Source organism: Phocoena sinus, chromosome 1 (genome assembly GCF_008692025.1).
Source record: "Phocoena sinus isolate mPhoSin1 chromosome 1, mPhoSin1.pri, whole genome shotgun sequence".
Taxonomy (NCBI): Eukaryota; Metazoa; Chordata; class Mammalia; order Artiodactyla; family Phocoenidae; genus Phocoena; species Phocoena sinus.
Genome location: NC_045763.1, coordinates 105,737,842 through 105,753,226, shown reverse-complemented (window position 1 = coordinate 105,753,226; position 15,385 = coordinate 105,737,842). Strand labels below are relative to the sequence as shown.

At 38.9% G+C, this 15,385-nt stretch overlaps 1 protein-coding gene across 1 annotated transcript in view; it reads left to right on the top strand.

Annotated features, from left to right (window-relative positions):
• Positions 1-9,049: 9,049 nt before the first annotated feature.
• Positions 9,050-15,385, top strand: part of SPAG17 (sperm associated antigen 17) — a 232,028-nt gene continuing 225,692 nt past the window's right edge. Inside the window, 1 exon segment of the mRNA XM_032628568.1 lies at positions 9,050-9,136. Within this exon segment, the coding sequence (XP_032484459.1) occupies positions 9,050-9,136 (87 nt within the window).

Genomic DNA, 15,385 nt, shown 5'->3' with positions numbered 1-15,385 from the left:
AAAGAAATGAAAACATTTTTAGGAAAGTATAGCCGGCTAAAACTAGCTCAAGAATAACTAGAAAACCTAAATAATGTTAAAACCGTTAAGGAAATCAAATCAGTAGTTGAATAATTTTTAACAACAAAAAAATTTAAATCACTGGGCCTATATAATTTTGTAGGTGATCTCTTCTAAATAATCCAGGAATTGTTCATTCCAGTCTTATATAAACTCCATCAGCAGACGGAAAAAAGAATATATGGCACGGTCCATTTTACAAGCTAGTATAAATTTGTTATCCAAACGAAACTAGGACAGTATGAGAAAGAAAATTACAAGTGAGTTTCCTTCATGGACAGAGATAATCTTAGTTTCCCTCAAGTGGTGAGAAGGATCAGGTTGAATTTAACATAAAAGAAAATATTTACTAAGTGTAAGAATATATAAAAATGTCATTGAACTTTTCTCAGTAAGCAGCAAAGAAAGGCACTAAAGTCAGTGGCCTTATAGTGTTTTGCATGAATAGAGATCATCTATCTGCCCAGTAGAATAGCTTGTGCCCTGCAATTTCTCACAGAAATACATGACCATTTGGGGCCTCCTCTGTGAAGCATCCCATACAAGTTCATACATATCAGTAGCAATCATAAGATACCACTATAGACAAAACACCTTAGCAATAACCTTATCTTCTTCAAGGAATTCTGTAGTCAAAAATGAGATGTGAAAAAGCTTTGGAATGGAAGTAGTAATATGCTTATATTATAGTCTCTTTTTTCCTGGAGTGTGTTTTATGAGAGTTGAAAAATTGCAGAGGACAAAGAGTTGGAAGAGAAATGAGGGTAGAGAGGGAAATAGGTGAATAGAAAGTAGTACGGTCTTGGAAGTGGGGGAATGAAATATGGTGGGAAAAATAGAGAGATGTGAAAATAGACTATTATGAGTGATGTCAATCCTTGATAGTACCAAAGTAAATATTTAAGCTGTCACCTGAATTCTAAGCCACATGAGAGTGGGGATATTATCCACCATACTTTCTATTCCTCAGTCCTGAGCATAAGGCCTGGCATCTAATAGGCACTCAGCAAAGTCTGTTGAATGAATGAATAGCTAAATAAAATATTAGCAGGCTAGAAGGAACTGTGTGGTATTGGATTAGAGTGGTAAACATCAGTATGAACTCACGTTTACCTTAATAGAGACACATATGTATATATAGAAATAATTGTGTGTATGTGTATATACATGTGCTATTTCTTAATTCATTCTACTGAGAGAGCCTAGAAACAAAACACACTCCAGTAGCAAAGAGCATGCCCAGTGCCCAGATCTGGGTTTTTAATGCAATTCTCCAATATAAGGAACTAGGGCTCTTTGGAGAAATGGCTGATTCTAGGGCTGGGGCAGGAATATGCAACATGAGCCTGGAGCATCTTGTAATGCCAGGAAGTAAGGAAGTGCTCAAAGGAAAAAGGAAAACAATGAGGGGGCATATCAAGGAGACCCAGGAGCCAAATGAAAGTACTCCCAACAGCCAAAGCTGGAACAACTGAGTTAGGTGCCAAAATAAATAATGTAGTATTGGATTGTAACCCAAAGGATAAAATAAATATTTATGATTCTTACTGATGTAAATAAATGATTGATTGAATAAAATAAATGAGAGTAGAAATTTTCTGATACAGAAGAATTTCAAATATTTATGTAGATACTGCCCCCTCAAGGAGGTAGAACATAACTCCCCAGATTTTAAATGTGGGCTGTGACTGCACATAGTGACTTCCTTGCAAAGAATATAGTGTGGAAAGTTGGGGTAGGGGACACTTTATGGTGGAGATCTAGATTAACATCCTCAATGATAAGGCATGTTGAGAGCAGGTACTCTTGATGTGATGTGATTCTCATGAATGGTACCTATGTCTTCAGTCTTTCTCCCAAATCCCATGACTCCTGCCTAAGTATCAATATAAGAAAAACATCATACAAACCAAAATCCAGGGACATTCTGCAAAACATTTTACAACCCCAAATTGTCAAATCATCAAAAACAAGGAAAGTTTGAGAAATTGTCACAGTTTAGAGGAGCCTAAGGAAACACGATATCTCAATGGACTGCAGCCTCCTGGATGGGATCCTGCAACAGAAAAAGGACATTAGGTTAAAAGTCATTAGTTAATAATAGCATATCAGTATTGATTTATTAGTTGTGACAAATTTAACATGCTAATTTAAGATGTAGGGAAAACTGGGTGTGAGGTATATGGGTACAATGTGCACTAGCTTTGCAACTTTTCTGTGAATCTAAAACTACTGTAAAATAAAAAGTTTATTTGAAAAATATTAGCTAGCATATATTGAGGGCACAGTATATGCCATGAACTGTACTAAGCAGTTATATCTACTAACTATTTTAATCTTCACAACAACCCTGTAGTGCAAACGTGATTATCCCCATTTCAAAAAGAAACTGAAGCAAAGAAGGGTTAAGTGATTTGGTCAAGGTTGTCACACAGCCAGCAGAGGGTGAACCAGGAGAAAGAATTTTGTCCTGTCAGTACAAGATAATCTCTGGAAGTGCCTCTTGGCACCCGATTTGATTCTCTGATTTTTAATAAGCCTTTGTTGTATTGAGGAAGGAGTCTATGGCAAGTCAGAAAGCTAATATGGAGGAGTTTGGGAAACTATGAGCATAAATAAATAGGGTTTCAGACTTCTACCAGAGTGAAGTGGGAGGGAGAAGAGATTATGGGCATACATGTGAGTAACTTAAGCTTTATATAGAGACTTCCCTGGTGGCACAGTGGTTAAGAGTCCGCCTGCCAATGCAGGGGACATGGGTACAAGCCCTGGTCCGGGAAGATCCCACATGCCATGGAGCAGCTAAGCCCGTGTGTTACAACACTGGGCTTGCGCTCTAGAGCCCACGAACCACAACTACTGAGCCCTCGTGCCGCAACGAAGAGTAGCCCCCACTCACCGCAACTAGAGAAAGCCCACGGAGCAACGAAGACCCAACGCAGCCAAAAATAAATAATTTTTTTTTAAAAAAAAGCTTTGTATAAACAATTTCAATAAAATGAGGAATTTACTTAGCAGGATAAATTGGCAGTGGTTATTACCCAAAAGTATAGCAGAGAAAAATGGCCACACTCTAAAGGATTAAGACAGCTGGCTCAGATGGCATGCATACTGTTAGGCAAAAATAATCATAAAAGTTTTAAAATGTGGATGATTGACAAATTGTATAACTTGATTGTGAACAAAAATAGAAGCTTAGAGTTTAATAGCCAGCCTAAGCAGGGGGGTGGCGGGTGGGGAGGGAAACTATGGGAGCATAAAGAAGGCACTGCTATGCACAAAAGAAGTGTAACAATCAAAGCATAACAAAGAATGAGGTTTTGTTTAATATAGCAAAGAGTTGAAATATAAGAGTCAATGAAACCATTATTTTGGTAGGTGAAGTTAGAAATGGTTGGCTCCCGTAAAGGAAATAGTGGAAGAACTGAATAGATTCATTCAGAAATGGAGTGAGGCAGAGAAAGCAACCCCTAATATGACCTTTAAAAGCAATATTTGTTCTGCTGATTGACTTGTGCATCGGCTGAAATTATTTTATTTTTGAATGAGTATTTTCTTATAGTCTTCCTTTTCTTCCTAATATCTGACTTCAAATGTTTTCTTTTTCCTCATATTCTTTCCTTATATCCACTTACATCAGCCATAAGATGGAGCTTTCATTGGAAGTTTTCTGAGAATATGTATTTGGAAGGGGACAGAAATTGAGTGTAAGACCTTTTCCTAACATCAGGGAATCCTTCTTCCTTTTTAGACTGACATTTTCACAAAACATAGTTAAAGTAGATTTCAGTAAGATGGTGTTTTTTCTATTAAATTCTTACTAGAAAGAATCTTTAGGTTTCAATGAAATCCCCTCTTAAATTTCTTAAAAACATAAAAGATGTCAGTGTGGTAAATATTTCTTTATACTTCACATAGAAGCCAATACTAATCGATATCAAAAAGGTCAAAAAAATGCACACAATAAAAACTGTGTATTGATATGATTTTTAAAGAACGCTCTGCATATAAAACCATAGGAAATGTAGCTTTTAAAAAATGCACTCTTAAATATTAATGTATTAGGGTTCTTCAGAGAAACAACCAATAGGAGATCTATATCTATAGATAAAGAGATAGATAGATATTAAAAAATGAGAGTTTGGCTCATGAGATTTTAGAGGCTGAGAAGTCCCTTGATCTGCTCTCTGAAATCTGGAAGCCCAGGCAAGCCAGTGGTGGGCAGTTTCATTCCAAAGCCAAAGACCTGAGAACCAGGAGCACTGACATTTGAGGGCAGAAGATGGATGTCCCAGCTCAGGCAGAGAGATTTGTCTTTCATCTGCTTTTTGTCCTCTTCAGGCCCTCAGTCAACTGGATGATGCTCACAGAATTGGTGAGGGCAATCTTCTTTACTCAGTCTACCGATTCAAATGCTAATCTCTTCCAGAAATAGTCTGACAGACGCAGCCAGAAATAGTATTTTACCAGCTATCTGGGCATCCCTTAGCCCAGTCAAGTTGATATATGAACAACCACCACAATTAGTTTGATCCAAGAACAGTAAGAAAAATTACCTGCATAGGAATCCCATTCAAATGAACACTGATGCTATTTTCTTTTTTTATATTGAAGTATAGTTGACATACAATTTCAGGTGTACTACATAGTGATTTAACATGTGCATACGTTATAAAATGATCACCATGGTAAGTCTAGTAACCATCTGTCCCCAGACAAAATTATTACAATGTTATTGACCATTTCCCTTATGCTGTATATTACATCCCTGTGGCTTATTTTATAGCTGGAGGTTTATACCTCTCAATCACTCCTTCACCTGTTTCACCCCCTCACCTTCCTCCTCTCTGGCAGCCACCTGTTTATCTCTGTATCCATGAGTGTGTTTTTGTTTTGTTTTTTTAGACTCCATACATAAGTGATATCATAAGGTATTTGTCTTTCTCTGACTTATTTCACTTAGCATAATACCCTCTAGATCCATCCATGTTGTTGCAGATAGCAAGATCTTACTTTTTATGTCTGAGTCATATTCCATTGTATCTACCACATCTTCTTTATCCATTCGTCTATCAGTGGACTTTTCCGAAGACTTCGAAGTAAAGCAGCCAACCACCACTGACCTCTTTGTTCCTACATCCAGCAGGCATTTTTCAGACTTTCTTACCTGGCTTCTCAGTAGCAGTCAGGACTACTGGGCACTCCCTCATTCTGGAAGTACCCCCAGCCTTTGGCTCCAGTGACTCGAGCCCCACTGGGATTCCTTCCTTCCTCTCTGGCCACACCTCCACTCCCAGGCCCATCCTCTTCCTCACAGCCACTGACCGTTGGACACCTAAAGCTCAGCCTTAGGCTTTGCTCCCCTGTTCACTGGGTGGTCTCTCCAGGCAGGCTCATCCACTCAGGCTCGATTGCTACAGATAAGTAAATGACTCACCCATGCCTACCCCTGCTCTGAGTACCAGGCCCACATATCCAGTTACCTACTTTACATGTTTGGATGTCTCAGGTATATACAAACTGAATTTCTCTAAAAACCAAAGTCCTAATTTCCTCACCAGCCCACTCCCAGACCCTTTTCTTCTTCTGGTATTCCCTATCCCTATAAATAAAAACACCAATCAACCAGTGAAATAAAATGATATTTAATCAGAGAAATTCATATTCTTTCATAGAGATGGGTGTGTTATAAAATACCACATTTGGAGGGCAGAAGAAACCTAAGCAAGCACACGAAAAGTCATTGAATAAACAAATGATCTATGAGTTTGAAATATAAGAGGAAATGAAGCAGCTTCGTCCCACTGAACAGGACCCCTTTTCTCAGTAAGTGGAGAAGTATGGTGCCTACAGATAGTCTTAATTTGGGTGCATTTGACAGCAGAATGTTATACAAAAGTTGGAAGCCAGCAAAAGCAAGATTTTAATTCATGGAAACAAGGAGTGGCATGTATAAGATAGAAAAAAGCAACTCTGCATAGTTGCATTTAAGATGTACAAGATCATAGTCAGAGACAAACTTCCTTGGAAATCATTCAGACGTCTCCCTAATGGTACCCTGCGTTTTTTAGGAAGGCTGAGAGAGAGTGTCAAGCTGGAAAAGAGAAAGATAGAAGCTGAGGAAGGAGGGGCAGCAGATACCACTGTTTGTCTACACCACCATATATAATTCTCCCAGCTCCTCATAACCCCATGACAAATCATCTTTTCTCCCTAAAAGATTGTTCCATGGTCTGACATAATACACTTTGGTATAGGTTCCCCTCAAACATAGATTTTGAACTTTGTCCACAATTTTAAAAAGTTATTATTTAACATAGTGCAAATGTATAAGTAACAGACATCTGATAAAACATTAAGAAATCAAACATTTAGCTAAGCATTTAGAGAAATGACTTACCATGAGTTATGGATTTTGAAATAGTCCCCAAAGGATTTTTAGCAAATCCCTTCACTGAAGACATTTAAAATTAGATTCAAAGAAAAACTTGAGTGAGAGAATACTCGAGTAAAAACTCCCACACTAACAAATATGAAACAGATGAATTGTAGCTTTTCCTATTTTTTCATATATACAACTGTTATTTATCTGATTCATTAAAACGTAGATTGATATTCTAAATGCTTGGCCACAAATTACATAAAATAACATAAAAATTAAATCAGCAGCACTTCATTATGGTTCCAGAGATGTATAGTTATATGACAAGACATCCAAGGCCAAAACGGTAAACTTTGAATATTGCTTTTATCATTGACAGAAACAGGGTTCCTAGGAAGTTCCTCGTTATAAAGTGATCTACTCCCAGGCTTCCCACAATTCACTGGGGATTATGAACTGCAAGCACTGCAACTGATTTTAATTGCCACAATGATGCATAAGGAGAGATGTGATATCTGGAGTAACTGGCTTCGAAACAATGAGGAGCTTTAAAGATTAAAGTCAACACTTTAAATTGCACTCAGGACGGAATAGGAAGCTAATGCTGACCATTGAAAGCAGGTGTAATATTCTCCATATGTTTAGGACCTTGTAGCTGAAAGAGATCAAGCCCTCTGCATCACACACAATAAAGACTCCAGGACAATGCATTATAACATTCTATTTTGAACGTTACAGACACAGTAATCACGATAGTAAATAGCACAACCAGATAGTGAAAGGTGTTCTTAGATGTAGGATGCCAATCTGAGAAACGCGAGGACATCTGGGAGGCCTTCTGAGCTGAGGGCAAGCAGGTTGCTGCAGCTAAATGTGCTTTGAATGCCTGCAATCTTGGCCTAGAAGCGAATTGGTCCATAGCTCCTGATGTTACCTGGTAACAGTGGAAACACTGAACACATCAGTAGCTGCCTAGAACCTTTCATGTATGAGAGTCATGCCTCAGACTTTACACCTGAAAAAGAGTTCACTGAACTTACTATAAGATCAAAGTGTAAAACTTGAAAGAAAATAATTCCGTGATCACTGTTTCCTAAAGAAACAGTGCATCCCTAAAAGTAGACGATCCTTGGTGAGCTAAATAATGTTAAACGCAAAATCTTACTGGAAAAACTGAAACAAACCAGGAGTGACTCTGCCAATGTGAAAGAAAATTCTCCAAATAGCTTTGTTTCAGCCACAGACATATGGGAAAATTTATGTAGTAAAGTATATGCTTATAAAGTTTCAACTTATATTTAGTGGGGGAAACAATTTATTATACCAAAAGAGCATAAATGTATGACAGATGGTAATGATTTTTTTTCTATTCTTGCCAGGGTCCCCTTTTAGCTGAACAGCTTTTGCTTCTTAAAACTATGAACATTGCCATTCACACCTATTTTCTGAAATTAAACAGACCAATTCTAAGATGAAACTCCCTATACATTGGGTTACTGTATAATGTCTTCCCCTTTTGTATCATAAATTATCTAGAGTACCACTTTCTCTGGAATAATGAAACAGGCCAAAACTGGCAAAAAGCATTCTGTAATAAAACCTTTATTTTCAATTCTCTAAATCAGTTTTGGAAAACCTATATTTAAATTTATCCTGGTAGGTCTTTACAAAGGGATCCATAAAAGATTATACTGGAAGTGCATTCTTCCATCCTGAAATCTTCATTTTTTTGAATTTTAAAATGTTTAATTCTTTAAAATCATTTGAATCCCGGATTCTAAATCTGGTGCCATCAGTGATACACTATGGGACTTGGAACAAGGTTGTTTTAAGAATTAAATAATATAACTGTGTACAGCATATAACCAGTGCTCAAACAACAAGAGTTGTTATTACATTATTATTATTACTATCATTATTACTTTGGGAACTCTGATCAGGATATTTTAGATACTGGTGCTGCAGGTGGGGAAAGGGGAAAAAGACTCTAGTGAGCAGTGGAGGACAGTGTAAAAGAACTGGGGCTACTCAGGCAGAGAAAAAGGTTTATAAAGACAGTAATCCCAACTATAATTATATAAAGGGTCCTGTGGAAGAGTGATTGGACTTGTTTAGTTAAGGCCCTGGGAGGCAGAACCGAGACCAAAGCAGAGGATGGAGGTCGGGGGACAAATTTGGCTCATTACCCAGGGTGAAAGACATCTTGGTGAAGAAGTCCTGGACGGGATTCCAGGGATTTTGAATTTCAAGACAATGCCTCGGGCCAGAGAAGGCTCTAAGAAGAAGCAGAGGGTAGAAGTGAGTAAAAGAAAGCTTGACCAGCTCGAGGCCAGCCTCGTCCTTTCCCTCTCCACTTGCACATTTCTTCTGATGGGAAATCCTAAGATTTAACCAAGGGGACTGGAGTCCCGCCCTCAAGTTGCAGCGCGCTCCGGGAAACTCAGTTGCCATGGCGACAGAAGCAGTTGACCTGAGGATTCAGAACAGGTTTGGCAGAGGAGAGACAATTCCTTCAGGAACTGGGCGTGGCTTTGGTTACTATGGCAGCGGAGACGCTTAGTCCAGGCCTAGGCCTGTTTAGAGGCCAATGCTCCTCCCGTTCTCTGCATGGCACCCAAAAAAGAGAACGGCGGGACGGCGACCACAGGTTCTAAGATGTGGGAACCCTCGCTCATCGCCGCACCCTTCAACCAGGTATGCCCAGAACCCCGTAAATCCTCTGCCCCCCCGCAATGCTAAAGCCCGACCAGACCCTGCAGGCAACTCTCCCAGGCTAGCCTTCCCTTCCTGACGCCACCGCTGTCCCCTCCGAAAATTGTACTTGGTACTGCTCTCCCAGGCCTGATGGTTTCACACAAAACGACCCAGGGTCCCATCCGCAGGGAACGCTTGACGAAATGAGCGTTAAGGGAAGAAGGAAGGGGAAGCGGATTTCAAAAGGTGGTGAAAGGTGCGTGGTGGTGAAGAGACAAGGTGTCCTTCTGACACCTCAGCATCGTCTTCAGTGAAGTCATCCAGATGGCACTCCACAGTTGTACTGGAGTTGTCCTTATGAACTGCTCGCTTCCTCCTGACTTCTCCTGAAGAGAGAAATCCTGTTGGATCATCTGTAGCCTGGTGCATAGTACAGCTTTAATAAATGCTGTATGAAAACAGACATGGAATACCTAAGGTATCAACATATTTAATACAAGTGAGCCTTCTACAGATAGGAAAGGATGACTTTCTTATGTGATGCCCTGATATCACACTATCAAAAGTTTTGATGTATTTTGAAGGTACTGTAGGAGATCAGAGTACTGAGGGGTTGGCTGCTAGACTCATCGTAGGATGACACAAAGGCAGTCTATAACCCACCTGCCACATGACGTCGAATTGCCATCCCAGAACTGACTAGCTCCCCACCTCACTCACACCCACCCACCTCCAGTGAGCTGGTCAGCCCAATAGTTCCTGTCATCCGCTGCCAGAAGTTCACTTCAACACTAAGTTGTTTCTAAGATGACATTTGGAAGGAGGAAGCTAGATTCTGGGAATTCCAGCCTGCCACTGCAAAACACTTTAAAAACTAGAATTTTTTTTTTCATTTTCTATCTGTGTGTATGTTTCACTAGAGAGTTAGTACTTAAAGGAAAAATACATCTAAAGTCTTATGATGCCCTCATGAGAACTGTCTACCTATTTGTCCTTATTTTCCACTATAATTGTTTTTTCCCTATGAACAGTAATTCTGTCTGATATGAAATTCTACCAGATGAAGAATTTCATGAAAGTAGTTAAGATACTGCCGATGCTGACATGATGTCATGGAATTTGGGGGTATTTCTATAACCTTAGGAATGAAGGATGTCAACTCAGTAATTCTCAGTTACGTTCTCAAATTCTTAGATGTTTTTTGAAATACTCTATAAAAGACCCTCTCTTTTGCTTTTATAAGTTAGCACTAGCCAAAATAATTTCTTCTTCATTTTCTTTGAAATTGTGTAGGCCAAGTTTGGGCTTGGAGTGAACATTTCTGCTTGAATTATAAACTGCTGAACAACAGAGTTTGATGGAGCTGCTGACATTGCATTAGCTTTAGTGCTGCAAATATGAAGCTATAATTTTCCTAGTTGAGTGGAAAACCTAAAGGCACTATTTTCCCTTATGGCTTGAAAACCTGAAATAATTTTCAGCTTTTTTGTTCCTGCTTAAACAATATAATTTCAATAAATCTTACATATTAATAGAAAGAGTTTGAACTCAAAGCAATATGTAGTTTTAACTACAGCAAGTAAACTTCTTCAGTTTGTTGAAATATGGGTTCTTTACTGCAGGGGGAAGACAACTACCCTCCACCTCCTCTCATATTTTTTTCTCAGCTTGGTTTCATGTCTGATCCAAGAGGAAAATTCCCAGATTAAGTCAAGGCCCAGAAGCATGCCCTAACCACCAATGTAATAGACTTTGAATTTTGGTTAAAGATGACTGTAGATGTGTGAATTCCTTATTCATAGGGCTCAGCAAAGTGCTTTGCACATATTGGGTGCTCAAAAAATGTTACTGCTTTAGTTTCCAGAGTCTCTTTCCATAAAGTTGCTATTTCTGTGCAAACTGCGCTCCCGTGTACGTGCTTGAGTATGCGTGTGCTACTGTGTGTGTGTTGCGTGTGTATTGGGGGTCGCAGAGAGGGAATTTTTCCTCCCAGTCTTCCGTAAGCCAGTTTAGTAATCCTAATCAATAGTGATTTTGAACTCATATTCGTACTGAGCTGCACTAGAGTTGACAGAGAATAAGCAAGTTCACGATTTGCTTTTAGTGAATGTACCTTGTATCACTGTTTTGGGCTGTCCTTTCAGGCTAGAATAATCATCAATTTCTCAGTATATTTTAGTTGGTTCTAAAACATAAAATGGTAGCAAATAATACAAGGCAGTCTATTACTAAGCACTAAATGATTATATAGAGTCTGGACATTAGGAGGATGGAAGTGGGCTGGGATAGCCAGGAAATGCTTTATAAAATACTTTCTTCTGGCTGAGCTCTAAAGAATAGGTAGAATTTGAGTGGGTAGAAGGAAGGAGGACAATTATTTTAGGAAAGGAGAACAGCATGTGCCTTAAATAAATCTGGGACACTTAAATTGAGAGAGAGAAAAATGTAGGTTAGACGGCTCCTGGGGGTACATTGCTCATAAATTAATTGTCAATCAAATGGTCATTTACTAACTTTGCTATCCATGTATCAAATATTTAGCTTATTATTGTACATGTGAATAAATAATATTATTTGTGAGTATATTGTGTTATTAATATATGCAAAATATCACATCTCAAATTAGATATACAGGAAATATTTAGGTACAAGGTTATAAAAATGCATCTTAGTGTGGGCTTTATATGACATAGACACATTTATGATATCTAGCAGCATTAAGAAGTTAAAGATACTGTGGTATCATAGAAATTAAAATCTTTTCATGAAACTCTCAAGGCAGCCTCTGCTGGCCACAGTGAGAGGAAGATGTGTTAACCCAGGTGCTCAGTGACAGAAGGTGCTATCTGGAAACATTTTGGTCTAAGATATTCTTATTTGTATTTTTTTACTGTGGTAAAATATACAGAACGTGAAATTTACCATTTTAAACATTTTAAAATATACCATTCGGTGGCATTAAGTATCTTCACATCGTTGTGCAACCATCACCGCCTTCCATCTTCAAAACTCTTTCATCTTCCCCAGCTGAAAATACATCCATTAACTAGTTTCCCCACCTCCCTCCCCCCAGCACCTGGCAACCCCCATTCTACTTTCTGTGTCTACAAATTTGACTACTCTAGGTGCCTCATGTAAATGTCATCATACAGTATTTGTCTTCTTATGACTGGCTTATTTCACTTAGCATAATGTCCTCAAGCTTCATTCGGGTTGTAACATGTATTGGAATTTCCTTGTTTTTAAGGCTGAATAATATTTCATTGTCTGTATAGACCACATTTTATTCATTCATTCGTTGATGGCCATTTGGGTTGCTTCCAACTCTTGGCTATTGTGAACAATGCTGCTATTAATATGAGTGTGCAAGAATCTGCTTGAGTCCCTGCTTTCAATTTTTTGAGTGTATATCCACAAGTAGAATTGCCAAATCATATGGTAATTTTATTTTTAATTTTTTGAGAAACAGCCATACCATTTTCCATAGCAGCTATAACATTTTTATATTCCCACTAGTTTCTCCACATCCTCGCCAAATGCTTTTAACAGTCTGTGTTTTTTATTTATATACTTATATATAACAGCCATCCTAATGGGTGTGAAGTAGTATTTCATTGTGGTTTTGATTTGCATTTCCCTGATTATTTTTGATGTTGAACATCTTTTTATGTACTTTTAGGCCATTTGTGTATCTTCTTTTGCCCATTTTTAGTCAAGTTGCTTGGTTTTTTATTGTTAAATTGTTGAGGTTTTTTTTAAAAATATATTCCGGGTATTAATCCCTTATCAGATACATGGTTTGCAAATATTTTATCCTATTTCATGGGTTGCCTTTTTACTCTTTTTTTTTTTTTTTTTTTTTTTGCGGTACGCGGGCCTCTCACTGTTGTGGCCTCTCCCGTTGTGGAGCACAGGCTCGGGACGCGTAGGCTCAGCGGTCATGGCTCACGGGCCCAGCCGCTCCGCGGCATGTGGGATCCTCCCGGACCGGGGCACGAACCCGCGTCCCCTGCATCGGCAGACAGACTCCCAACCACTGCGCCACCAGGGAGGCCCTGCCTTTTTACTCTTTGTGTACTGTGATGTACAAAGTTTTTAATTTTGATGAAGTTCAGTTTAAGTTTTCTTTTGTTGCCTGTGCATTTGGTGTCATATCAAAGAAATCATTGCCAAACCCAGAGTCATGAAGATTTTACCTTATGTTTTCTACTAAGAGTTTTCTGCCTTCCATTTAGGTCTTTGGTCCATTTTTAGTTACTTTTTATTTATGGTATGAGGTAAGAGTCTAACTTCATTCTTTTGCATGTAAATATACAGTTTTCCCAGCACGAATTATTGAAAAGATTGTCCTTTCTCCAGAGAAAGCGTGGGGCAAGGGAGAGTAGAAGTGCCACAAAATTTCCTACCATATTGAATGTGGCTTTTTATTGACTGGGCATTCATTCGGTTGCTTTAGATCTTTGACTGGTTTCAGAGCTCCTATAAGTTATTTTAGTCAATCTCTGGTTGTTCTTCTAACATTTCTGTGAAGGACAGAGGGCCTAGAGCTTTCTAGTTGGCCATCTTGCTGATCTTACTGTGGTCTGAGAGATTTTGTAATCAACTCTGATTTTTTCCATTTCTTACAAACCTACATAGCAGGTGATGCTGGGGAAGGGGAGATTAGTAGAAGTTTTGCTCATGAAAATTTAGGAAAATTTACCAAAATTGTTCAAACAGCATAGCTATTCCTTTTAGAAGCCTACAGCTTGTCACGTGGCTTCAAAATGAGTGAGTTACGTGTTTCAAATGGAATCTTGTGTTATGATCAAGACTTTTGTGTTAACACAGTGGGGAAAATCCTCACAATGTTATCTGTGTGAAGTGACAGCATGATACCAGTATAGTGAATATTGAGAAGCCAGATACAAACCCTTTTCTTTTTCTTTAAGGTATTATAGACTTTTGCGCCAAATATTTTCTTCAGAATTTCAGGGTTCTCCAAAGTTTGTTTGAGTTGATTTGATTTGGGATTTTGTTAGTTTTAATTCTTAAGTACTTCCATATTTTCATATTATCCAAGATGGTTATTTCTTTTCATTTGTTCCAAGTTTAAGTTCTCCTTTTTAGGTGTAGCAAGAAGGCAGCCATAACTTATGAGACCAACTATTGGCACAGCAATTATTTCATTCTCTTACTGTGACCCACCATAGAGAATGTTAAAAAAAAACAACAACAACAGAAAAAAATTATGGCAATCTACACATTCCCTAACCCAGCCAGCCTCACTATTCCAATTCACTGACTTCATTTTGTAATGATGATTTCAGGTCCCTAATACCCAGCTTAAGGGAATGGATACTCATTGTCATTTGCCTTATATTTATCATTAAGATTTTGCTTCTTGATTAAGCCTTCAACTCTTCTTTAATATAAATATCCACATATTTTTAAATAATGATTCCTTTTTTTTTTTTTTTTGGCCATGTTGGGTCTTCGTTGATGCACGGGCTTTCTATAGTTGTGGCGAGTGGGGGCTACTCTTTGTGGTGCGCGGGCTTCTCATTGCGGTGGCTTCTCTTGTTCTGGAGTATGGGTTCTAGGCACGCGGGCTTCAGTAGTTGTGGCTCACAGGCTCTAGAGTTCAGGCTCCGTAGTTGTGGCACCTGGGCTTAGTTGCTCTGCAGCATGTGGGATCTTCCCGGACCAGGGATTGAACCCTTGTCCCCTGCATTGGCAAGCAGATTCTTAGCCACTATGCCACCAGGGAAGCCCTAAGCTGGCCTCCATTTAACCATCACATTGAATTGCTAGAGGCAAGACATTCTCTTCCTTGAAGCATAGACCCACAAAGGAGGCAATGAGCTGCTGGAGAAAGCCCCAGCTCTGGGGCCAGGTAGACCTAGGCGTCGAATCCTGATTTTGAAAGGCCTAATGGGTGACCTAGAGCAAATGTCTTACCTTCTCTGAGCCTCGTTCTCCTTTTGTCATATGGAGATAATAATATCCACCTCAAAGATTTGCTGTGAGGAGTAAATGATATTTATTTCATTTCATAAATATTTTATCACATCTGGCATCTAATAACCCTTCAATAAGAGAGTTCACTCCCTGCATCCTGCTTTTTCACTCATATTAGTCTCTTTGCTTGAAATGAATTTCCACCTTCCCTCCCCTTATCAGGCCCATTTTTCGAGGCTCTCATAAAGCCACGCCTTGCAGTGAGCTTTCCTAAATACCCTAACCCACATTTATCTTCCCTCACCTTGG